The sequence below is a fragment of the Pelecanus crispus genome, chromosome 1, assembly GCF_030463565.1.
Source record: "Pelecanus crispus isolate bPelCri1 chromosome 1, bPelCri1.pri, whole genome shotgun sequence".
Classification (NCBI taxonomy): Eukaryota; Metazoa; Chordata; class Aves; order Pelecaniformes; family Pelecanidae; genus Pelecanus; species Pelecanus crispus.
Window position 1 is genome coordinate 117,133,537 of NC_134643.1, and position 25,466 is coordinate 117,159,002.

General features: G+C 37.7%; 1 protein-coding gene across 1 annotated transcript in view; it reads left to right on the forward strand.

The window, feature by feature from the left end:
• The first annotated feature begins 208 nt into the window (after positions 1-208).
• The window catches only part of NCAM2 (neural cell adhesion molecule 2), a 487,115-nt gene continuing 461,857 nt past the window's right edge, over positions 209-25,466 (forward strand). The window contains 1 exon segment of the mRNA XM_075712794.1: positions 209-418. Within this exon segment, the coding sequence (XP_075568909.1) occupies positions 209-418 (210 nt within the window).

The following is a 25,466-nucleotide window of genomic DNA, read 5'->3' on the forward strand; positions in this document are numbered from 1 at the left end:
AATTAGGATTTCTTGGAAATGAGCTTTTACTGAAGCACATAGAAAAATGGTCTGCAATAACATTTCATATTCTGAAAGCACAGGAGGCACAAATTCAAGTTTTAAAACAAAGGTAACCTCTGATCACTTATGAATCTACTACTGAAAAGATTAATTTAAGACAAGCAGGCTGTACATTGGAGTTTTATTACAGCCCACCCTTGGCAAAATGGCCTGGATAACAATGGCTGCTAAGACAGGAGGAACATGTGTATCAGCAGTATGGGTGAACCAAATAACAAAGATTGTCTGGGAGAGTGTCTGTCCAAAGCTGATCAAGACCATCAGGCAGATTAAAGAGCAACCAAGGAACTACAATGCGACTCTTGCAACCGTGAAAGTTGGTCTGAAAAGACGTCTAAAAGAAGCAGGCAAATTTGTAAGTAAGAGACAAGACCTGGGAGCACAAGTCAAGCCCCAGTTTGAGACTGCCAGAAGTCACACACACATGAACACACGCACAGAGACACCCCACTGACCCTGGGGACCCTTGCCTTGGCCAGACTTTGCAGTCTCCCCACTGGGCACTGAATACAATAGGCAGCTTCTGCTCTCCAGTGGTGGGACCAATGTCGGGGGTGACACAGGTAGTACCTACACCTCAGGTGTGCATATGCAGACTCTTGGGTGCTTTTTCAGTGGCTCATGCATTAGCAGGTTTTAGAGAACAGCACAAGCACACACAAAGTTGGATCGCCCACGTATACTACAGTCCCAGAAAGTGGGTGTATGCTTGTCATCCACATTGCTCAGGGGGTGGTAATGCCCCTAATTGTGTACGTGTGCATCCTTGTATGTGTATATGTGTGTGCGTGCCTCTGTGTGTGTGTGAGAGAGAGAACTCTTTGGGATTTGGGTGTTTATTAACACTTTGTAAGCAGCCAGGATTGTGGTTTATTCTTTCTGTTACTTGTATTGATCCTGAAGGTATAGTTCACTGTTTGCCAGCTAATTTCATGTCATTAGTAAATCAATAAAACAACTTCGATCCTGATTTGCTTTAATTACGTGAACTGAGCAGCTTTTCCCCATGATAGTTGGGCTAACATATCTTAAACTCACATATATGAAGATTAGAAGTCCTAAACAAAGATAAGGTGGGAATTGAAACTGAGGCAAAAATCTAGACTAAGTTTTTTGGGCACCTTCATCATTGGTCTCTAAATAGATATTCTCCTTTTTACTAGAGACATTTCATTTCCTCCTACTGGAGTTTGATGTTCTTGTTACTGAGTCAGAGAAGTTGGTGACCTAAACCAGAAGCTGTAGTTAAGGAAAAAAAAATTGGTTTGAATCAATTAAGGGAGAAGTATGGGGTCCTAACCTTGAAACTGCCAGCCTTACTCCAAGTTAGAAAATTATTGGACCTGACAAAAAACAAAACCAAAAAACAACTCCCCCCCCCCCAAAAAAAAAAACATAAACAGAAGCAATAAACCTTAAAAACAATTGTTCCTAAGATCAAGATTTTTAAGCTCCATAGCACTGTAAGGAATTAGATTCCTGAACCAAAGGGTTACCTAGAACAAGGGGTGACAAAGCAAAGTTAGGGGCTGGGACGTGCAGAAGATCCAAGCACAGTCCTACTCCATCTTCCACGGCCAGCAGAAGGATGAACTGTTTCAGCTGAAGCCACACTAAGGAAAATCAAAGGTGAAAAATATTGCTGTAGCGCTACCCCATTTTTCCCCCAAATGGAGTTTAAAATAACGGTCCCTTGTGGTAAATTGCTAAAATTTATAGGATATAGACATATTTTAATATGAATATAATTTTTTTTTAACTATTCATGATTTGCTTTATAGGCTCAAAAAATGTACGGCTGCACTACCTTGTAAGTGAGTTCTACTCAACTGTAATCATCTGAGCAACGCTCAGCTGAAATTTAGATGGGCGCAGCTTCTTTGTTACTATTATGTAGTGTTTATATAGAGAAAAAACAATTCATACAGTTTGTGTGCCAAAATGTGTATAAAAAAGAGGAGCTTTGCCCTAGAGATTCTATAATAAGCTATTTTAAAAAGCAAACTAAACCAATTTACAAGTCAGAGCAAATAAATATATCATGTTTCTTCAGATAGCAACAGTCTTTGGTTTTTCACTGTCAAAACCAAAAAGCACAGGTTCAACACTCTTCACTGGGCTCCTTTAATTTCATAAGCTGTGTGTTTGGGACTGTAAAGATATACAGACCGTCTGAACTCCAGAAGCAACATTTGCATCTTCAAAGAGGTCTGTAATTTATTGAGAGGAATGTACAAACTACCTCATGAGTAAGTTGGAGAACAGAGTTTGAAGAATAAAGGACTCCAAGAACAAAATATGCTGTCACATTTCATCATTAAGATCTCCAGTGAAAGCAACTGACCTCTGTCAAAGCACACAGGCTAAGTTAACTATTAAAAGAAACACTTGTTTTAATGCCAATTAATTTTAATGCAAATTAATTTAGTAAGTTTTCCTTCTACTTCTTCACTGGTCTAATTTAAACAAAAGTTTATCCCTCAAAACCCCTACATAATTGTAAGATGTTTTATACCTAAAGACACGATGCTTCATATAACAGGACCCTGGGTCACTCTTGCAGAATCTACCCCTGCCCCGCCCAGCATGTTTGTCCTGGAAATCCTCTACATTAACAAAAAGTGTTACTCCTACAGAAGATGCACAGGCCAGTTCAACTTCTGGAATTTCAAGAGTCTTAAAGTTAGCAACTATAACAAGAAAACTGCTATCTTCTGGCAAGGTTAATGGAGGAACCTAAAACTGCAGGATCCTGCAGAAGTTTGTGGGATTTATGAAATTAGAAGGAAAGAATGAAATATTTCTTAGCAAAAGTGACAGACAAAATTATCTATAGGACAGTACACACATGCCTTTGGTCTTTCAGCCTCACCATGTGATTTGCTTTCTTGCTTTGGACACTGAAGTAACTGGGATACTTTGTGAAGAATTTTTTTTACCTTGTTGTTGCACATTGATAAAGAATTAGGTCTATGCTCTTGAAAGCCATCCCTTCATCTTCCTTTTCTTGTGCACAGCAAAATTTCCGCACAATAATGAAAGTTGCTCTCTGTCATGACTACCATTCATTGGACAGCCTTTATACAGTGTTTGTTCATATTGGTGGCTTTCTGAATACACTTGACATTTTCTCTTTCCAATGACGTAATGGGAAAACAGGGGTGTCAAAAGTCCACCATGGTTTTCCTTCCTCTTTTCACCATGTAGACTAGCTGCCTATTATCCCACCAATTGCATATCAAAGGGGTTTCATCATTTAAAAGCTGTAAGGAATGCAGAACTTATTCCTGCAACTTGGTACCATTGTGAGAAGCCAGCCAGGAACATAAAGGGGAAAGCAAAGACCATATGTTCTCCAGTTCCTTCTTGAAATAACTCTGACCGAGACTAAAACGTCCATTGTGTTCATAATGAGAGAACTGTTCAACTCTAATACATCCTAAATACTCTATTCCAGGTATCATCAATAACAGGAAGTCTGGGAAGTTACTCTTCGCAACTTCAGTAACAGAAAATTAAAAAACTAAAAAAACCTTCACAGTATGTGATATAGAAAAAGGAAGACCAAAACCAAACCACAAGAGTCTGAAAAGGCCAACAAACATGCTAAACAATAGTTTAGTCCCCTTCCTTCATACTGTGACTTTGAATTGAATTAAAAGAATTACACCTTAAGCATACTCAATATGCACAGGCCTTATGAGGAGCGGCTGAGGGAACTGGAGTTGTTTAGTCTGGAGAAGAGGAGGCTGAGGGGAGACCTCATCGCTCTCTACAACTACCTGAAAGGAGGTTGTAGTGAGGTGGGTGTTGGGCTCCTCCCATGTAGTTAGCGATAGGACAAGAGGGAATGGGCTCAAGCTGCACCGGGGGAGGTTTAGATTGGATATCAGGAAAAATTTCTTCACGGAAAGGGTAGTCAAGCATTGGAACAGGCTGCCAAGAGAGGTGGTGGAGTCACCATCCCTGGAAGCATTCAAAAAATGGGTAGACGTGGCACTTTGGCACATGGTTTAGTCTAGTCTACCTTTAATTACTTTAGTGTGGACTTGGTAATGTTAGATTAATGCTTGGACTGGATGATGTTAAAGGTCTTTTCCAACCTAAACAATTCTATGATTCTAATATGATAATTTCTCTATTGTACCCAAATATAAATGAATGAACAAACTAAAATAACTCGAATGTTTTCATAAAAATGGTTTTAAACAGGCAAAAGGAAGAATACAAGAAGGATGTCATCACTAAATTTCTTCTCATAAGAATTTACTATAGAGAAAGATTTTTTCTGAAATACAAAATGAAGTGATCACCAAGAGACAGAACTTCATCAAATATACATTCCACTCAGAAAAAAAGAATTGATGTCTTCCTAAGGGGAATAAAATATGAAAAAAATTAAGAGAAAATAGAAAACTATTTAGCTGAATCAGGTGTTTCTCATAATACTTTAAAACAAATTCAGAGACAGCAAACATAGCTATATGGTTATCCATTTCTGATACTTTCTATCTCACTTCTGCTTAAATACAAAACACAAAATGAAAATTATAAGCCCAGCACTCCAATTGTATTATCAGAGCATTGCAAGATATTTAAAATTTAAAGATATATTGTCGATCTCTTCTACAAATAATACTTTTAATCTTTTCAAAGAAATGTTGAAAGCCAGACAAAAGAAATTAAAAAGGATCAGAGGAAAGATAAGAAAATTAATCTGATGAGAACATGGAGGAGAGCAAACACAGCCTGGACCAGTCAATGGGATCAGTGAGGTGAAAGACAATCTCATTATAAATCCTTAGTCCACTATAAGGATTTATGCCAGATTTGGGCAGGTCGCTTAAATAAGTCATGCCTCAGTTCTCCACTTCTTAAATGAGAAAATAAATGCCTCCTTTTCAGGGCTTAAAAAAGTTAGGATAATATAATTAATACTGTGAAAGTACTTGGAAGCTACAAAGTAACACAAAGTATTGCTGTCTTTAAGCATGCTATAGAAAGCAGCCTATCAGAATGCAATACAAATTACTGTGAGAATAGGTGAATAAGGAATAAAGATGTCAAAAATGGGGACAAACAGCTTTGGAGAGAAATACGTCTTAATCAGCTAAATTGAAAAAAAAAACCTACTATAAATCAGTTAGCAAAGTGAGCAGGGATCATTTAGAGATATATTAAAAAAATTAATAGTACCCATGTCTTTGTCCTCCCTCCCTCCAAAATTGTCCTAAAGCACAGACACACTGATACGTCCAGTCATGAAGCAGACGCCCTGTATCTCATGACAACAACCTATTTATGCAAATAAAAGCAAATAGGTGTACTTCACTTATTGGCATAGTACTTTAAGACTAAAAGGCACTCGGATTTTTCAGAGAAAGAGTGCGCCTTCCCTAAATCACAGAAAGCAAAGGTAACATCAGGCTCACGTGTACGTTGGCTTCTTTGTGCCATCCAGTGGTTCAGACTAATACACCCTTCAGTCCAGCTGCAAAACCAGCTGTTGGTAAACGATAAACAATTTGGGGTTTATTTGAAATAAATAAATAAATAGAACTTGAGGGACATAGTAACATGTAACCTTGAGGCTGGAGGAGAGTTTAAGGCACATTGTATACATGTCCTATACTGTGTTATTTCAGAAGCAAAGGACAGGCCCACATATCATCCCCTATCTGATATCTAAGACCCCCCTTCCATTTTTACACAATTTTGTGGAACTTAGTATGTCATGAAGGAAAAATATATTACAGATGCCTTAGATGCAGTGCTCTCCATAGGCATGTTGAGATTGCCTCTGAGAAGTACAGACCTAGTGAAGATGATGAAAACTAACATTTATGCTCCAAAAAAAATCATAGTCTGTTAGTGTACATTATACTGCAAGGATTAATACAGCTATGGTTTAACAGTGAGTGTCAGATTTCCATATAATGCTTTGGTCTACTTTCTGAAGAACTTTATCTGGACATAGACATGAGATTTGAGCTCTCTTGAAAATCTGACTCAATATAGTTACTTTTAGAAAGTAAAGCATAAACAGAATTATCTTATTTACAGTCTGAAACAAACTGCAATCAAATGCAAAGTAAGATCCATTCATTACAACTGAGCTGCATTCACTTTCATTATATCTGAATTTACCTAATTGCTTGTATAATTCCATTGTTCCAGGATAAATAGATTTAAAAGGTTGAAATGTAAGTATTAAGAAAGGCAAAGACTTTTATGTTATAAATAAGAAAAATCCAACAGAGGGCTACATCAGACTCGATTCTTCATATCACATTTGAAAATTACTTTCAGTTGTTGTTTGGAAAAAAAAAAAAAATATAGCCTGATAGGTTAGTTTGCTAATTATTGTTAGAAAATGGAATAGGAGAAGGTTTTTTTGGTTTTCAATTATCATCCTTATAGTCAAAAATGTATTTTCTTAGGCAATATTGTATCTGTATCAGGGCAAATGAAAAGCACAGAATACCTCTTGCTGTCTTTGCTATCTGAAATATTACTACCTTAATAAACTCCAGTCACAGTCTCAAGAAATGACTGAAGCTGGTGCTTCTTTATTTGTTTTGTGGAAGAGTCAATCAACTGATAAAGATACCAGGCCTGAAGAAATAAAAGGTACAACATAGACTAATTATTTACACTCCAGTGAGTTTTTTATTTTAAAATTAGAAGGGAAATATGACTTTCTTGTACTGTTGTTTTGGTTTTTGTTTGTTGTTTTTTTAACATATCTCATGTGGTTATTTTATGCAGAAAAGAAGTAGGAGCAATTGCAGTGGCAGTAGAAGAGGGGAGTCAGCTGACAGAGTGACGGCATAAGTAGAAACCCAAAGAAAGAATTACATGTTACTAATATTCTGTTGGTTTTAATGAACTAATTTTGATTTTTGACAGATAGCCTGTCAGGATAATAGGCCCTATTTTTCATAAACAGCAAGTCTGGCCCCAGCACTGAAGTTTTTCTAACTCTGAATACAACCTGTTCTGGGTGTTAATCATATACCCTATTCTTCTGCTAAAAAAAGGGAGAATGAAGACACAAGTGAGTAGTCTTTTCACAGTTTAATTAAAGTAAATTCTTCTTAATTCAAGTATTTTGTCACAGCTGCACTAATTAACTCCAGAGACAAACAGAAGAAAAAGTGGAAAAAACAATTTGGTGGTAGGAAGCTAAACAAATACTAAGTTTTCTCTGCTTTTCCTCTAAGCCCTGTTTGCCTCTCTCCCTTCCGCAGTCTTTGCACCCACTCTTGTTGGGTAGCCCAAAAGGATTTTGCAGTCCAGCTGTTTGTTTACAGGACTAGGATAGTCACGTTAACTTGTCAGCACTAGTACCCACAGGTTCCTCCAGCAGTAGGTTTTAAATATAAACAAAACTCCTTTAATCTCTTGTTTAATCAGTCCAACAGACATACTGATTGAGGCTAGACGTATCGCATTTTCCTTTTTGATTAGTCCTAGTGGACACAGAAAGCAGAGAAGAAGCAATATGAAAGAACTTGATTTTTAAAATGCATAAAAGTCTCAGGGATTATGCCATTACGGTGTACCATTGTCCCATTTAAACAAATGCTGTGTCAAAATAGAAAATAAAACAGACTCCATGAGTTACTATCTCTGAATATAATTACACTTCTGTTAAGCTAATCTCTACTGGTATGACGTAGGCTGTGCACCCGAATAATTTCAGCTCAGAGAATTTTTTTCCTCTTTGACAAAGTATCAACCATCAAGTGTATTTTAATATTTTATTTTTTTCTTGCAACCTTTTACACACTTGCATGTGTTACTATAATCTGTGCTATCTTTGATTGTCTTACACATCTCAGGTGTAGTGATTCTCTATTCTTTGCAGTTTATTTATCATAGTCTACTGAGTTCTGTTTATCTCTTGTCAAAACCTGTGATACAGAAAATTAAATTCACAATAATTCCCTACTAATTTTGTAGTTTATAACTATAACCAGCTTCTAGTCAGGTTAAGCCCTACAGTCTTCTTTCACTCTTAAAGTTAGGATATAATAAACAACCTCATAAAATACAGGCAATTGCCTTTATAAACTTAGTTCCTTACTAGTGAGAACTGAAGCCTCAGGCAAAGCATGCACTTGTCTGTACTCTTAATCCTAACTACATTTCAAATGCCTTGAACAATAAGTGGGACAAATCTAACGAGACCCAGGAAAACCTCTGTCACACAAACTGATCTGAAACCTTGTGCTAAGATCTACTATGTCCGAAGGTATCTCTACAGAATGTCGTAATTAGTAGAAATTAATAAATCACAACAATTTCTTCCTAAAAGCTTATGGATTTGTATTAGCAGAAATTATGTAAATAGGTTCTCCCTCACTTACTGTCTCTTTCACAAGTTGATTAACTTTTTCTCCTCTTCTCTACACAAAACCCTCACTTGACTTTCTAATGTTATTTTTTCCATTCTGATTCTTGCAGTACTAGAAGTATCCATTTCCTCCGTTACTGAAGGTTAAAATATTCTTTTAAAAACTTGTTAACACAGTAAATTGGCTTTTCACATTGCAAAAGGCCAGACTTCCTGGAATTGAAGCTTTTTGTTTTTGCCTTTTACTTTCCAGGAAGGTGAGTCATTACACTGCGTAGACATCCAGTGTGTTCACAGATTCCTTGCTCTCACACATTAGTGATGTTCTCCCCTAAACGGAGGTACAAAATGTCAATGCTGGAAATTTCTACAAAGGAGACTTTTACAGCCCAGCAAGAGTGGTTATATTTGACACTGCTGGGGACAGATGTCTGGCTGTGTCGGGTCCCAGGGGGTGGCTGGGCTGCCCTTGGCCCGAGCGGGGCTGAGCTGGGTTTACCAGGCGCCCCGTGGCCAAGTGCCCATGGCCCAGCCTGGCTGAGCTCCAGCTCTGGGAGTGCCAACGGGGAAGGGGCTGGCAGCCCCAGGCAGTGCCTGCCAGACAAACGGCCCGAGCGGGGCTGTGGGGCAGCAAACCCTCATTGTGTCTGGGTTTTTGGTACCTGTCACTGTCACCGCCCCAGACCCATGCAGGTCTGTGCCCTGTGGGCAGAGTGTTCAGCTTGGCCTGCACCAGGTCACCCTGGGGAGCAGCTCTGCTCCTGCTGCTCCCTGATGGTCTCCTCCCTGCCTAGGCATTTCTCCACTTTCTCCCTTTCACACCCTCAGTGTGCTGAGAAAACAATGTACTGTTCAAAGGCTGCTGCACGTTTACAGAGATTAGAATTATTTTACAAGTCCCAGCTATGGAGCCAGGCTCTTAGTTCAAGCTGTAGGGCAGCACTTCCCAAGACGAAAGTCATGGCAGTGGCAAGTGGAGTCACCACCGTGGCAGAAATTCAATGGTTTATGTCAGCATTTCAGATTGCAGAGCTGACAAAAGTAGCAGGCATAATAGGAAAGGATGGAAATGGTTTCTGTGGCACGTGAGTGTTTTCACTCTGGAGAGCCTTTGTTCAAACCTGAGTCACAAGAAGAATGGCTGCTATTTTCACAAATATGCGAAACACAGTATTCCAGCCTCTAACTTATCTCCTCTCCACTGCTTGGCTATGGCTCCTGCCCTTAAGGGAAACTGAACTCCCCCATGCAAGTGAAACTAGTCTGCTTGGATGAAGGGTCATGCTCTCTCGTCCCTATTAAGTGAACCTATTAAATGAACCACTTCCTTTTACAGTACCAGTATTTTCGGTTACTCCTGGTTCAGCTTGTTAACTTCATGAGCTTTATGTCGTAACCAGTGGCTCATCTCACTATTTCTTCTGGGATTGTGTCTGTCTGTGTCCCTTCACACGCACCACACTACCACGCTCTGCCCATGGCGAGAAATATCACTTAGAAATGTATCTGTTGTGTTGAGCTTTTTAGCTATAAATCTGCCACACTGTCACTGTGGGGTTTGAGTCTTTGGTTTAGGACGTCTCAGGAGCTTGCTATGCCTTACATAAAGACTGCCTTGGAGAGCGCTTGAAATCATCATTATGCTGTAAGTGCTACCAGGCAACCTGACTAAACAACTCGTGCAAGACATTTTTTTTTAATCCATCTAGAGCCATTGCCATTCACATGCTAACACAGACCTACATCAGTCACAGACTGGTGGACTTACAAAGCCATGAAGATGTGACACAGGCACTCCTGAAAAACTAGAAGAAGGACATAACACTGATCCTAGAAGAAACTTTATAATCTGATCAAATGAACAGTTATGTATGCCTAAAGCCGATGTCTTCAGAGAAAGGCAGCCTCATCCAGCACAGTCATCTAGTATTTTAGGTTATTTACCTCGGATTTGAGATAACACCAGAACAGGGACCGAAGCTTTGATTTCCACTACAAAAGATAGTGACATGACCAAGCTACCTGTTATTCTAAGTCTTCCCTTTTCTGACAAAAGTTTAAAAAGTTTGGGGTTTGTCCAGTTACAGAAAAGGATGGCATTTGAAAACATGCAGTGAATTTTTCCATTTAGGATAAATAATTCCTCAGTATAACTCTGCTGAATATAATCTGAACAAACTGTTGAGATTCATAAAGGAGGTGACAGAAGAATGCATGTCCTGGTTTCAGCTGGGATAGAATTAATTTTCTTCCTAGTAGCTGGTATAGTGCTGTGTTTTGGATTTAGTACGAGAATAATGTTGAATAACACACTGATGGTTTAGTTGTTGCTAAATACTGCTTATGCTAGTCAAGGACTTTTCAGCTTCCCATGCTCTGCCAGGTGCACAAGAAGCTGGGAGGGAGCACAGCCAGAATAGTTGACCCAAACTGACCAAAAGACTATTCCATACCATATGACATCATGCTCAGTATATAGACTAGGTGGGGTTGGCCGGGGAACAGCAATTGCTGCTCAGGAACTGTCTGGGTATCAGTCATTGGATGGTGAGCAATTGCATTGCGCATCACTTGCTCTGTATATTATTATTACTATTATTATTATATTGTTATTATTATTATTACTACTATTATTTTACTTTATTTCAATTATTAAACTGTTCTTATCTCAACCCAGGAGTTTTTCTCACTCTTACTCTTCCAATTCTCTCTCCCATCCCACCGGGGCAGGGGGAGTGAGCGAGCAGCTGTGTGGTGCTTAGTTGTTGGCTGGGGTTGAACTACGTCAGTCCTTAATGGGAAGATGTTAAACTACTAAGGAGCTAAATGGGATCACTGATTCAGCAACTGGACCCTCCTACTATTCAAAAAAAGACATTGTTCATGTCAAACATTATCCCAACAATTCATCAGTTCATTCGGCAATCAAGTTATCAAAAAAAACTGAATGAAAATGCAGCATAACTGAGATATTTCAGTGCCTTAGCTATCATACTCAATACTCCATTAGGACTTATGAGAAATTTGCTGAGATTTCAGCAGAGGTGGAATTTCACCCAAGTTCTGCCCAAACTTCATCTTTTTCTAGATCAGCATTTACCACTTGTTCAGTGTGCACTGCTCCCTCTCTGAAGAGACTGGATGTTTATTTGACATTAAGCACATGCCTTTTCTTCTTAAATTGCAATGAATAATTGCCCAGGAGACAGAGATTATTCAAGAAATGGAATTTAGTACAGAAAACATAATGAGAGTCTGCACTGTCCCAGGATGTTTGCAGAAGATGTTCGTATAGCTAACTCACTAAGCAAACCTCTCAGTTTATAAATTCAAAACATTCCCATTTCCTCAGAGTGTGCATACATCAACTTCTTTGGAGACCATGCTATTACTACAACATATATTCCATATGAGTTTTTAATTGAAAATGTAATAGAAGTTTTAATATTCTGAATGCATAAAAATCTCAACATTAAAATGCGATCAGTGACACTTACAAGCCTCTGGCCAAAGTGCTGTAGTCACATCGCTTCTTATCTTCCTTTCCCTTAATTTCTTTTCTTTCTTTTACAATGTAATGTAAAGATAAGCTAATATGAACTTACAATGGAACATTTCTGTACTAGATATTGTTTGCATTCATTTGCTTGCCCTGATTTGTGTTCATGTCTTCTTGCACTTTACACCAATGGCCGTTTCGGATCGTAGCTACATTAAAGAAATGCATACATTACAAAACTGATAGGTTTCTGGCACATTAAAGACAAAGTGATTCCTCTTGCCGTATCTATAGAACAATGGCATAGTAGGAAAAAGAGAGCTACATACAATTAGATTGCAGTTGGACAGAGGGCAGTCAGAAGCTACCACAAAATTTTGCCACAGGAGGTGAAGCATATTCCTTAAACCATCATTAAGAAATTATTTTCAGGCCAATCTTACTGTATACCTAACAGTATGCACACAGAAACATATGTATGCTTAATTATGTCTGTTGTCTTTCTGACTAGTTTTTAATGGTATCCTTAACATTTCCATTAATTCTACTGTACCCTCCTTTTTCAGGCTTTTTATGTCATAGCTTGTCTCCTTGTGAAGGTTTAAAAGTTCAGCAACAATTGCCCACTTAATTGCTTTAATTATTACCTTATGTCTCTTAGTTTTATGAAGTATTGACTTTCAATCAGAGGTTCAATTATATTATGATTCTATGACATATTATGAACTGGAAAAAGAAGGTTAAAATAGGATCCTTTTCTAGGAATTTACAAACTCATTTATATTCACAGGTTTGCATTTTCCTATTTTTCACCTTAAGCAGAAGATATTTTGCTATTCACTGCTGAAAGAATGTCAATGTTAGAGACAAAGTAATTGAACCTCTCAATGAAGGCAAAGCACAGCAGCACAGGAAAAAAAAAATCTTAGCAGAAGGAAAGCTGAGTGTCAGTAGGACACTAGGAACCTGAATGCTTTTGGGAGCTAGTTGGTATTGTTCTACCAGACAAGCTCCTGAAGATTCAGGTGAGGCACTTCAAGTTGCTCCTGCACCAGATTGTCTTCTCTGTTCCTGGTCAGACACTACTGTCCATCACCCAGCTGTGCCAGCTCAGTGTCATGATTAAGCTTAAAAGCTCTTGGCACTTTTTTGCTTCCTGTGGGACCTCTGGAGAGAACACATTACAAGACTGAGGAGGTCAGAAGTATAGTAAACTAAGAGATGGGAAGGCATATCTGCCATGAAACCTTCAGTCCTCAAGGTCACTCCTGCTGCTCTGTGCCTGCCACAAGATTTCTGCCTGGCACTTTCTCATGATACTCTGACTGACTCATGACTTGGCTTTTGTGGTTTGCCTCTGAATGAGTCCCTTGCAGTTTAGTGAGGAGAAAACCTGCAGAGCTTGTCAATCATCAACACTGTGTTGGGTAAAAGGCACACTTTCATTAATTTTACACACTTTTGTTATGTCCATCATATCCATGGAGTGGGATATCAATATTTGCCAGATTAACCTAAATTCATTCATACCACCAGACAAAATTTGGATGCAGCGTAGGATATGTTTCAGTCTGCTAAAACGCAAAATGAAATAACTAATTACCAGATTTAGAATAAAATAAAGAAAGAAGAATTATATGCTTTGCCTTTTTGAACTGATTTCCAGCATGTCTTCTGTATTTTATTGAACTAAGGACTGACAAGGACAGTTCCATATTCTTAAAGCTGCATGCCATTTTTTCAGAGTAGTGACTTCTGTAGTATAATTCCTAAACGGGAATCTGTAATTTGGAGAAAATTCCTTATGAAGTCCTTCATACAGTGAGAATTCCACTGTGCATAAAGCACCCTGGAGAATTCCTGTAACTTAGAGTACTCACAATTTCTTTTAATTCGAATATTAACTTATGTTCCTTTCATGAATGTAAAGATGGCTGACATAGCATAGATTTTGCAGAGCAGAGAGGTTTCTGAAATGCCGTCTTAGTCTTTGGAGGCTAAACAGTGTTAACACCTCTTTACTATTTAACTTTAAAACCAGTTATACAAAAATTTCAAAGATAAGTGGAAAGACAGCTTTTTATTTACTGGTGATTGGCTAAATACAGCAGGTCACAAGATAAGCCTGTACAGAACCAGAACCAGTGCTGTGGCCTGTGGTGTTGGTACACCTCTCTTACAGTAGGCAAGTCTCAATTTAAACACTGAAAAAAAATTTTTGAGGGATCGCTATCACTGAGCTAAATCAAAGCACAGAGAAGCCCTAGAGAGATTTTACCAAGTACCTGACTATTAACACTGCCAGTGATCCAACTCTAGACCTCCCCTGAGCAGAGGCTGATTACCAGCTAAATGGTGTCAATGTCTGGGGGGGGGGGGGGGGTGTGATGTAGATTAATCAAATCCAGAGTGTTACAATCAAACCCACTTTCACTTCAGTTGTTATCAGTATCACTGAAAGGCCAAGTCACTTTCTCTACTGTGTTACATACTCCCTGCTCCCTCAAGATATTTTTTCACTCTCTATAGCAAAAGACAAAATGATGAAAAGCTAGATCTTTATTACTATAGATACAATATCTGTACTTCAGGTTACAAACAAACTAGACGATACACACACTTTTCCTTACAGACCATTTGAATTGCAGTTACATAGATCAGGTTGTAATCAGCAGCTATTTGATACAGTTTTCAGGATTTTTTAATTTGCCATGCAAACCCCATCATTTCCTCACCAAATACGCAAGGCCTGTGTACTAAGGTACCAGCTAAATAGCATACATTTCTGAGAATAATTTTTACTTTATGAGATCAAACTGTGTGTCAGTTGAAAGTGGTGTTCATGTAAAGCTTCCTAAAGTGCCTTGTCAAGGTGCAATTGTTCCAAAAGTTCCTTAAGTACTTACTAATGAGTGCATATACTTTTTGACCGTAACAGAATAGGGAATGCATTTTCCTTCTGACTTGAATTAAACTCAAAATAGTAGACCAACACATAATCCACCCAGAGATCCCTGGTTTCCCTGAACTCTTGTAGAAGAAACACATACGTCAGACATCATTGATATTTATGATTCTGTAGATCATGCTAGATAGCAGTAATATAACGCTCAACAGTTTTGGTGGGATGAAATTTATAATTGTAACAAGGTGTTAAAAAACATAGCAGTTTAAATCTTACCTACAAAAAATGCCTCAAGAACCTGATAGAATGAAAAACAACTTAGGAAATATAGTTCTAACTTGCATATACCTTGCTATAAAGAGATATCTCATATTGTAACTTCATGTCCCTGTGAGGAGTAGCTGCATATGTACTAGTTAATTATTTATTCTGGTGGAAGAAATTTTATTTTCATAGTATTTAGCAGCTTCAGAGAGTTAAAATGGCAGAATTGAAATAAGATGGCAAATAATTGTTACAGTTACACTTTCCTGCCCTGACAGAAAGGGATAGCTAACAGCAGTAAGGCCTAAAAGGATGCTATAAGTCTAAAGAAATATGGAAATGCTGGTATAACAGCTTGTAATCACAATGTGATTAAGAAGTAAATTATTTTTAATTTTTATTTGTTGCTAGATACTGTACAAGCTGAAAAGATGTTAAGAAAATACTAGCAAGATATTTTTCTTTACAGGCATAACATTGAAATCAGCTGCTATAAATGGAGAAACAAACTGTGCTGGACAGAAAACACACCTGTTCACTCTCTGCAAGGTAGACTGAGAGAGCAGTAAAATGTCTACCACAGCCCTTGCAAACAGGGCCAAGTGGTCACAAGCACACAAGTGCATTGCTTACAATGACTGAAGATGGAATATATGAAGAGCATGGGTTTTGTTAAGTATAACTGGCAGATGCTGTAGAGGAAATAATGCGACATACATAGGGAGGTAAGGAGGAGAGTAAGCCATAGGGAGCAATTCTGCAATTATTCAGCCATTGCCCTGGCAATGTAACAGAGAAAAAGCGCCAAATAGTATTACATTTGCTGACTTCAAAATAAGAAGAAATCACCATATAGGGACAAAACAGAAAAAAACAGTGATCAATTTAGTTAAGACACACAAAATATGATTGAAGTTCAGCGCAAACCATTTAAATCAACAATCTTCCAATTGCAACAGCCTTCGAAAATGCAAAAGAAGATTAGAAGAGTTTAGTATAATTCTTTGCAAACAGCAGTGCACCACACCCACAAATAATGATTACAGAAAACTGAAAAGATGTGAATGTTGGTTTAAAACTTACACTCTCAGCAAACATATAAAACGATAAGTAGTGCTGTATATGGAAATGCATTTGGGTCCCTACAGGCAATCACATCATCCAAGAAAGGATCAGACGAGAACTTACAAAAGTAATGTCACATATATACACACATACAATTACTTGGTGAAAATGTGACACGAGTGAATGCAAAGTCTGCCAGACAGCCAGTGAATCAACATTTTTAAGAATGCCAGTGGAAAGAACACACTTATAATTAAAACTAGGGTCCTCTTATAGTATGTAGCCAAAAGCTCATTTTTGTCTTAAGGTGGCAAGACGAAGATTTTAAAATGTCCTTATGTCCCTTATGCCCTTAAACCATCAGGTCCTTTTCTTCCCTCCATCCACTGTAGATGAAGGACTTGGGGTACCCTTTCCTTTACCAAGTTTATTTTCCCTAATAACAGCCTTGAAAGAATTCTGGACTTGGGGTACCCTTTCCTTTACCAAGTTTATTTTCCCTAATAACAGCCTTGAAAGAATTCTGTACATCTGGCAAAGCAGAAAAACACTGAGTATTTCAGAAATGGTTTTGGCAATATTTTCTTCATGCAAAAAATGGTTTCTCCCAACAGAAGTAAACTGAAAATAAATTTTTGATATTGTGGACTGTCTGGAAGGTAATGTACAAAACAGGCAAAAGCACAGCATTTTTTGAACACGTTATTTGTTTCAAAATGTTCACTCAGCATTAATTAGAACTCAAGCTGTTGGCTTCCAATCTTGAGTTCAGACTCCTGCTCCCCCTTTGCCACCCACTGGGGCCTGTTATTCCCATTATGAACACCCATAAATCTCACCAACCCTAATGGGCTTATTGCAGTCCTGCGTATGCATCAAGGGGAGGATAAATGTCTCTACTTGTGCCTTCTGATACCCATAATTGTTTGGTAACTTAATGAGATAATGTTTCTAAAACAGCAAAAGTCAGGGGGTGTTTTTCTATGCCTTTAACATGATTTAGTGAGCTTTTCAGCTGAAACAATTCTAGATTTCAAATGCGGTTAGTAGTTTTTGCAGGCAAACCTAAGGCCTACTTCTACCTGAAGACAGTAGAGGTAGGAAGTAAGGAAGAGCATATAACAACATTCTCCCCATTCAACTACCTAAAGGATGATGAAAAAAATGTTGCTGTTAAGGTGAGTGTATAAATGGATCAATGACTTTGAAGAGGAAAAGACACAGCAAAGGATGATCCACAAAAGATTTTTTTTCTCATGAAAGATGAACAAAAGAGCTTGTTTCATTAGACCAGAAAAGCAAAGGATGAGGAGGAATAGGATTGCTGTCTTTAGAAACAACAAGGAAATGAACCCAATGGAGATGAAATGACCACCTGAACTAAAGGAGAATATTGGCACAAGAATGAATGGACATAAGCTGAACAGGAATAAATTTAGATTTAATTTAGAAACTGGCTCTGAGCTTTCCTGCCTATCAGATTTTGAAACAGTCTTTCATTGAAAATAATGGAGACAAAAAGAACATAAATGCTTATAAGAAAACTCAGTAAGTTTTTAAAGCAGTTGAATAGTATAGTGCCTGCAAGGGATTGTTTTAATAACCTAGAAGCTTCCTCCGTACCTTCTTTGTGTTCCTATGCTTCCCTTTTCTCTCCCCACCACAGACAGCACACAAACTGAAGGTATAAACAGAGTAAAGAAAAAAAAAACAAACCCAAAAAACCACACCCCTCAATAAGCAGAACTTAGTGACACACACTTAGTTACAAGGGATAATCGCACCGCATATTTGCTATAAAGATACTATGAATTAACAGCACTGAATATAACTCTGAAATAAAATAATATTTTTAAAATTTTTATGTCTTGCTACTCCTCTTGGTATGAATTTTCACTGTCTCACTCTCAGGCCGTGACAAACATTGTCCTGCTAACAGAAAAATTTACTTTAAAGGGTCAATAGGATCTGGCCCAGTGCTATTAAAACAACACATATATCTCTTTATACATTTATAAGCAGATCAAAATAAGCAGAGCATTTTGGTGGCAGTAGTTCCACTTACTGGATGTCATCAAACTGCTAATATTTACCATTTGAAAGAAATTAAATTAATGACAGGAGTTAAAAGTGTTGTTTAAGTACTTAATGCTAGCTCTATGCTGTAGCTGCTTGAAAAGACATAAATACCATTAAAAACCACTGATTGATCTTTTATAAATTACAGCTGAATGTAAAACAATGCTCAAGTTAATTGACTTTGCATTTTCAGCAAGCACTTTGCCAAGTAATTATTATTTATCTAACAATGGTTTCAATGCAAATTGATGGTGCATATTTACTATTAATCTGAAGTCATTGCAAAATACAAACAACAATTACTTTCTGAAATCACCACAGAAAACAAAGAGAAAATAATTTTGACACTGGTTTACACATTTAATTTATAAAAAAGAAACAAACAAAAAAACCAACCCTAAATATTACGATTTGTTGTCCCTCACTGGCAAACTGCTATGTTAAAAAATGACAAAGCTAAACCAAAGAAAAAAAAAGCTATAATGTGTGCACCTTCCCATCAAAACAGATGCATCAAGGATCCATATGTGCTACAGTACCTTAGTGATCCCTCATGCTTCTCAGGAATAATCCTGGGAAAGCTGCTGAATCTCTAAGAGTGTTGTACTTCCCAGCCAAGAGGACCACCAAATCATGGAACACCCAACCTTATTCAGAGGAGGCAACTACATTTAGAATACTAATTGTTTCTCTCTAGGGGATTGCATTTAAAATATCTGGAGGAATATTTAAAATATCATTGGGAATGATTGATTCAAGTTACTAAAACATTTGCTGGGAGAGTATGCCCTATAATCAGTACCTCTCATTGGACATAATCTTTTAACAGTAATAAAGCTGAAATATAGAGAAGGATCACTTTGCCCATGCCCTTTGAGCTACTCAAGTTTTGTCAGATACTCTGACCACCATCATAACCATAGTTGTGATACATACTAGCAAAGAGTTAACTACCAGTCAGAATTTAGATGGGGAGAGAATAATTACTTGGAATTCAAAATTAACAGTGGAGTGAGCAACCTCATTCTTAAAGGACTGGTATACGTTAATAACTGCATATGGTCAATGACTCACTATACTGAGATACTGGTTATACAAGGCCACCCCTAAAATACGAAGATGACAGATTCTGTAGCATTTTTAACAGATCAATGACCTAAACAGCATGTTTTGCAACTTCCTTTTGGTCCAGCCTAGGACATGGGAGCAGGAGGATCAACTATCAAACTCACACTGCTGTAAACATAGCTGTAGCGACTCAGAGGAAAGCAATACTGAAAGATTCACCTACACTCAGTACCATGGGAGCGTCCCTTCAGGGCTGTGACACTACCATCACTTTAGGTTGGTATATGTACCTGCTCATGCTGAAAAGACCAGTCCCATACTGACCCATTCATCCCCACAATTCTCCTTCAGACAGGTTGGCAACTTGACTATCTTGAGCCAATTCAGGGAATTGCTCCAGCTGAAAACATGTTCTTGATTATTTATTTATTTTCTGTTTAGCCATTGGCTGGATTTCCTCTCAGTGCACCTGTTCTGACCTTGCTCATCTCATAGATACACTAGATACCACAAACCTTCTTGCATACCACAAGTTAAAATTCAGTCTTGCACTTTCTTGGAATAATTTTTAAACACCTTATTTTGCTACTTCTGAGCCTTTGTTATGTTTGAAGGATTTCTAACTTCCTTTAAACCTTCCAGAAAGAAAAGAAAGAACCTACCTCATCTGTGTCAGCCTTTCTGCAATTCCATTTGTCTGATCAAATAGCTGCTTTTTTGATTGGCTGTAGTAACCTGTATGACACCTTCATGTTACCTAGCCAGCAAAGGCATAGATTCATTTTGCAATATGGCAATCATCTCCAAGACACCATTGGAAATGTTAAATTATTGAGGGATAGATAACTCAAGATATAGCAAAATCTAATCTAGAGATTTCAGTCTACCAGATAAATCTCTGCAAGAAGAAAAAATATGTGCACCAAAGTCTTGAATAGTCATTTATTTCTATCAATATACCCATAGTGTAATATGTATTTGTGGTGCAATTCATCCCTGACATCGTGTAGTTGAAGTAGCTGTGAATTTGACTTCATCCAGCCAGTTATACAGAAACCAGGCTCAATTTACCATTCCACACAAAATAAATAATTAGCACTTAGGATAGGTATACAAATGGAAACCTCTTTTCTGAGATAAACCAGACATATTCAGAGACAGGAAACAAAAACTCCAGGTGAGTGGATATTCCAAGTACTGCCCTATTGGGACTGAGAAGATACATGCTACTATCACTGGTTGCGTTGTTTTGCCAGGTGAAATCTAACCATTCTCTGGAAAAAAAAAAAAAACAAACAAACAAACAAAAAACCAAACAGCTTATATACAAGCCAGTAATGTAATATAAGAATTCTATTAGAGTTTAGGTAGCATTGAAGACAAGTTGTTTATTAAACTCCAGTCCTAATGAAGCAACAGTTGGAGGTATCTCAGTATTGGTACTTCATTAACATTTCTGATGAGTTGGGTAATTGAACAACAGGAGGGAACAAGAGGATGTTTCCCTCCCTTTCTCTTGTGTCTATACAGGCAGGGTAAGATGTGGGCTGAGGAAATTCTGCTTGAAAGAATGCTTCCACAAAGTGGAAATGATTTCTCTTTTCTTTGCCTTTCATGCTGTGAAGTATTTAGTACTGACAATTTCATCCTAGGAAAAAAAAAGTTACTCTTATCTGGAAATTTTCAGAAATTCATGCCTTGATTCCTCAGCCAAACTCACTGCATGAAAAGCTTGGAAGAGAGGAGTGTTTTATTCTACAAGTTTTCTTTTTCCCTTGATAGTTATTCAAATGCATGGTACTAACAGTGCTGGACAATCTCCGTGGCATTAATAAATGCAGTACCCACATCTATATGTTCACCAAAATATTCAGTCTATATTAACTTCTACTGTGCAGACTCTGGATATATTTTAGTATGGTGGAAGGAATATTGATGTACATTGTGGTCCATTGCAGGTGTAGGTGTTACGAATCACATCATATCAAAGAAACAAGCAATTTTTTTTTTCCCTGTTACAAAGACTAAAGTTTGAATGTAACTTCGCCTTTTGCACTGAAACTAATTTTGTCATAAGACATCACATTAAAGTTATTTTAGAAATAAGATGGCACTATATATAAAAAAATAATTATTTAAGCATTGCCTAAATCCCTTTAAACTTGAAAATTCAGTTATACACTCATAGTATTGGGATTTAATTCATCCTTTGCTGTAACAAGGACTAACTTTTAATCATAACATAATTGGTGCTAAGTTGCTGGGGTACCTAATCAGGTGGTGATTTAGTTCAATGACAGCATTATGGTGAGAGATTTGATTTGGAGATTGAATTTTTTCAGGCTGCTCTTAGGAAGGTCTACAAGACCGAGGACAAAAAGAAATGAGATTTTATATCTGAATCTATACTTGCATTCTGCTTGGTTCTCTTGCACCATTTCTGACATATCCGTATAAAGAGCACAATGGTGTAACGCAGTAGCAGGCTGCTGAGGCAATATTATGAATAACCCCCATTATGCTTTTCTTTCAGCTGTTCAGCTTAACTCTGCTGAAGCACAGACCAGATTTCTGATTTGTTGAAAGCATTGCACAGAATTAAACCGTGGGGATATTATCTGTAAAAATTAGGTGTTCAGATGTCCTTCTAAGCCTTCAGAAACAAAGTACCTTTCAATTTCTTAGTAATGGCATAGCTGCACTTCACAGTTGCTCTTGAAACAATCCCTATAATGCATATAATATAAATGGTATATCTTGCCTGAGCTTGTGATGAGCTGATTGATCATCAATTGTTTGTAAAACAGAAATCTCTTGACTGTACCTAAAGTAAGACAAATCCTGTGACTCGCTTCTAGCAGCAAACTTCTCATTCAGATATTATTTGGCAAAACTGGGGATCTGGCATTAAATCTTATATTTGTAAGTAGAGCTTATTTTATGCTAAAATAAACTGAAATTCTGTTAGGTGATTATCCTTGGGTTGCTTGGTTTGCTTTTCTGAAAAAGCAGACATTGGTTTAGCACATTTCCATTCCACCTTCATTCTCAGGATGTGGTTAAGTGTGACAGGCCAGCTGGCTTGCCCACAGTGAAAAATTTCTGTACAGCTTCAGAAGCAAGTTCTAGTCTAAGAGCTGCCATACCAGTTTTACCAGTTTCAGCAGTTTCCACCAAGCCTTTCTCACCAGGGTACCCTGCCACATACTCTACACAACTGTGTGTTTGCAAAGAAATGAAGCCAGTCTGTAGACATAGATACTCCTAGCTCCTGGTTTAGCACATAACCTGTGTCTCGTATCAGGCTTTCCTGGAGCAAACATCTATGTCTGAAGGGAGCTATGGCAGGTAGCCATGAACTCTAAAGGGACAATGAGAAATGAGTACTGTGGATTTTATAAAGCTCAGCATGATAATTCTAGGCATATCTCGTGTACTCCAAATAAAATCCATCTTCAGCTCCTGTTTCTCTCCCTTTTGGGCCAACAGCATTAAATGGAGAAATATAACTCATGCATGTTTCTCATGAAACACAATGAAAAGTTTGTAAAGGATCTGTACATTACAGTCAAAAAACCCAGTAAATCATAATACCACTGAGACAGACACATGGTAAAAGGCATTTAAATTTGTATGTTGGGTTTTTTTCTTTAGAAATTTTTAATGTTAACCAAAAGTCAACTAATAAAGGTATACACAAGGTACTCTTCCTATTGGGATGACATCTACTGGTCCCAGAAAGATATTACTGCAATACGTAGGGCAGGTGTTTCATTATGCTATATGACTTGTTGTGCATACATCTACATGTAAGCACACATACACATTTAAAACATTCCTTGTCCATTTCATAAGAGATGCCAGGAAAGGATTCTTCTCTTGTCTTCTTTCCCTCTGAAAAATACCTAAGAGCAAAGAAGCATGGCCAGTTCACCAAACTTTGGATCTGTCGGACCTGCAGGAGGAGTGAATGCAGGAAAACTAAAGCCTTAAGAACCATCCCACTTACAGGCAACATGTAGGTTGCAGACATGAGTGCCCTTGCTAAACTTAGTTGTCATTATGCTACATGATAGTTTTCAACATAACAAACATTTTTCTGGAAGGTAATCTGATTGTTCCTGTACAGAAATCAAGCTGTATTGTGGGTACAGATTTCATGATGTATTCTCATCAGACCAAGTAAAGTGGACCAATTCTAAATGTCTTTTACCAGTGTGAAGAAAGACTGCACACTGAAGAAGGTTAATTTGTTTATCAAAAAGTCACTTGACAAAGCAGATGCTCTGACAACATAAACATCTTCAGCTGTTAAGAGTAATTCATGAAGATTTAAGTTACAATGATACTATTTGTGTCCCTTGTGGCTTCCTATACATCTGCATCATGACAAGTGGCGTATCTGTAATAACTCTAATTTAACCTGTCACACAACTGCTTAACTTCATTCTGGGTATTGTATCCTGCACATTAAAGGAATGATCCCAGTCTCTAGGATTCAAAAGAGAAAATCAGATTCACCTGATTTGTGATCCTTTGTAACACAGCATCCATGGAAGCTTAGAAATGAACCAGACTAGTGTTCAATATTCAGTCTTGTTTTATTCTACTTTGTGCAGTTTTTTCTTCGAGTTTTGAGTGATATATGAAAGCCCATAAAATTGGACAGAAGATACATGTAAGTGGCATTCAGATTTCATTTCTAAATGGGGACTTTGCCCTTCTGTGAATCTGACAAATGTACCTCTCCGTCTGCCAGCCATTTCCTCTGGTGAAGCTTTTAAAAGGGCTTTTACCATTCACTACTGGTGTTCCTAGAAAAAAAAGTTCTGTGCAGCGTGAAGGGAAGCACCTGAATGCTTCAGTGGCATCTGCTTGAAGGGATATGTGAAAGAAGAAATGTTCAAAAAACAAGATTTATTAAAGTAAATGTCCAATTTCTACCACAGAAAGTTTGACATGCCTTAACCACAAACCATCCAGGAATATTCCCTTATTCTCTTTCTCACTCTCTTTTCTAAATCTGGATTTATATGTAGAGGGAAGGCATGATGACTGAGGTCTGATATGACATTAATCTTCACAAGCGAGGAGACTAATAAATCATCAATGACATTACCACAAGTGGGTTCTAAGGTCTCCTCACAAGTGAAGATAAATTACATATCAGACCTAAGCCAGCATATATTACATGAAATACCTAATAAGTCTCATTCTCAACATAGCTGGATTTGATGGAGATGACTGAACTTACGTTACATCTCAAATCCACCACCCAGAGAAAAAGAAATTAAATTTGTCAGCCAAATAAAATCACTCACCACTGAAACAACCTTAGTACATTTCAGCCTTTTGCCATGCTACTGCTCTGCAGACCTACAACTAGCAATGTAGCAATGCAAATATCAATTAAAAATGTCCTTAGGAAACAGAGTATCATTAACTTACTTTTCAGTGCATGAAACATACCTGACTTTCATGCCTTGGGCAATATCAGATGCTTATAAAGCTTTACATATCTGTGTCTGGATGTACATTTCCATGTACCTGAAATATGTACAGCTAGATTTTATTTTAGACATTACAGAGGACTCTAAGTTTTCACAACAGCTTGTGGTCTTCTGTAAGGTCGTTAGTAGCAGCTTTGTTGAAAAGCTGAGAGTTTTAGAATTTCTAATTAATCTAGGAATACAATATTGTTTCTAGAATGTGAGATCTGCAACTGAGGTACGTCAAAAGCACGTCTGAATCAGGGGCTGGCAGCAGATGTTTAGGGAAAGTGTGTAAAAATATACCAGGCATAAAGACTAATACTTCCTCTGGCTTTTGAGCAATTAATGTGTGAGAGACTTCCTGAGCTGGACATAGCACCTGTACCATCATGTCAAGGAGGCAGATGTTTAATCTATATTATGGCATTTAAAACCCAAAGTCTAATGTTAATCCTAGTTTATTTTGGTGATCCTGCCAAAATTTTGCAGTGGAAAGAAAGAAACTCATCTGAAGCCAAATTTTGTCTTTTGTGGAATTTGCTGGGATTGAAGCTAGTTTCAGAAAATTGGACAGTAACAAAGTTGTAGGTCCATGAAGAGAAATATTGCATAAATGTACGTATCAAGTCTTGTCCAAGTGCATATATCATCATGCTTTTACCCTTTCTAACA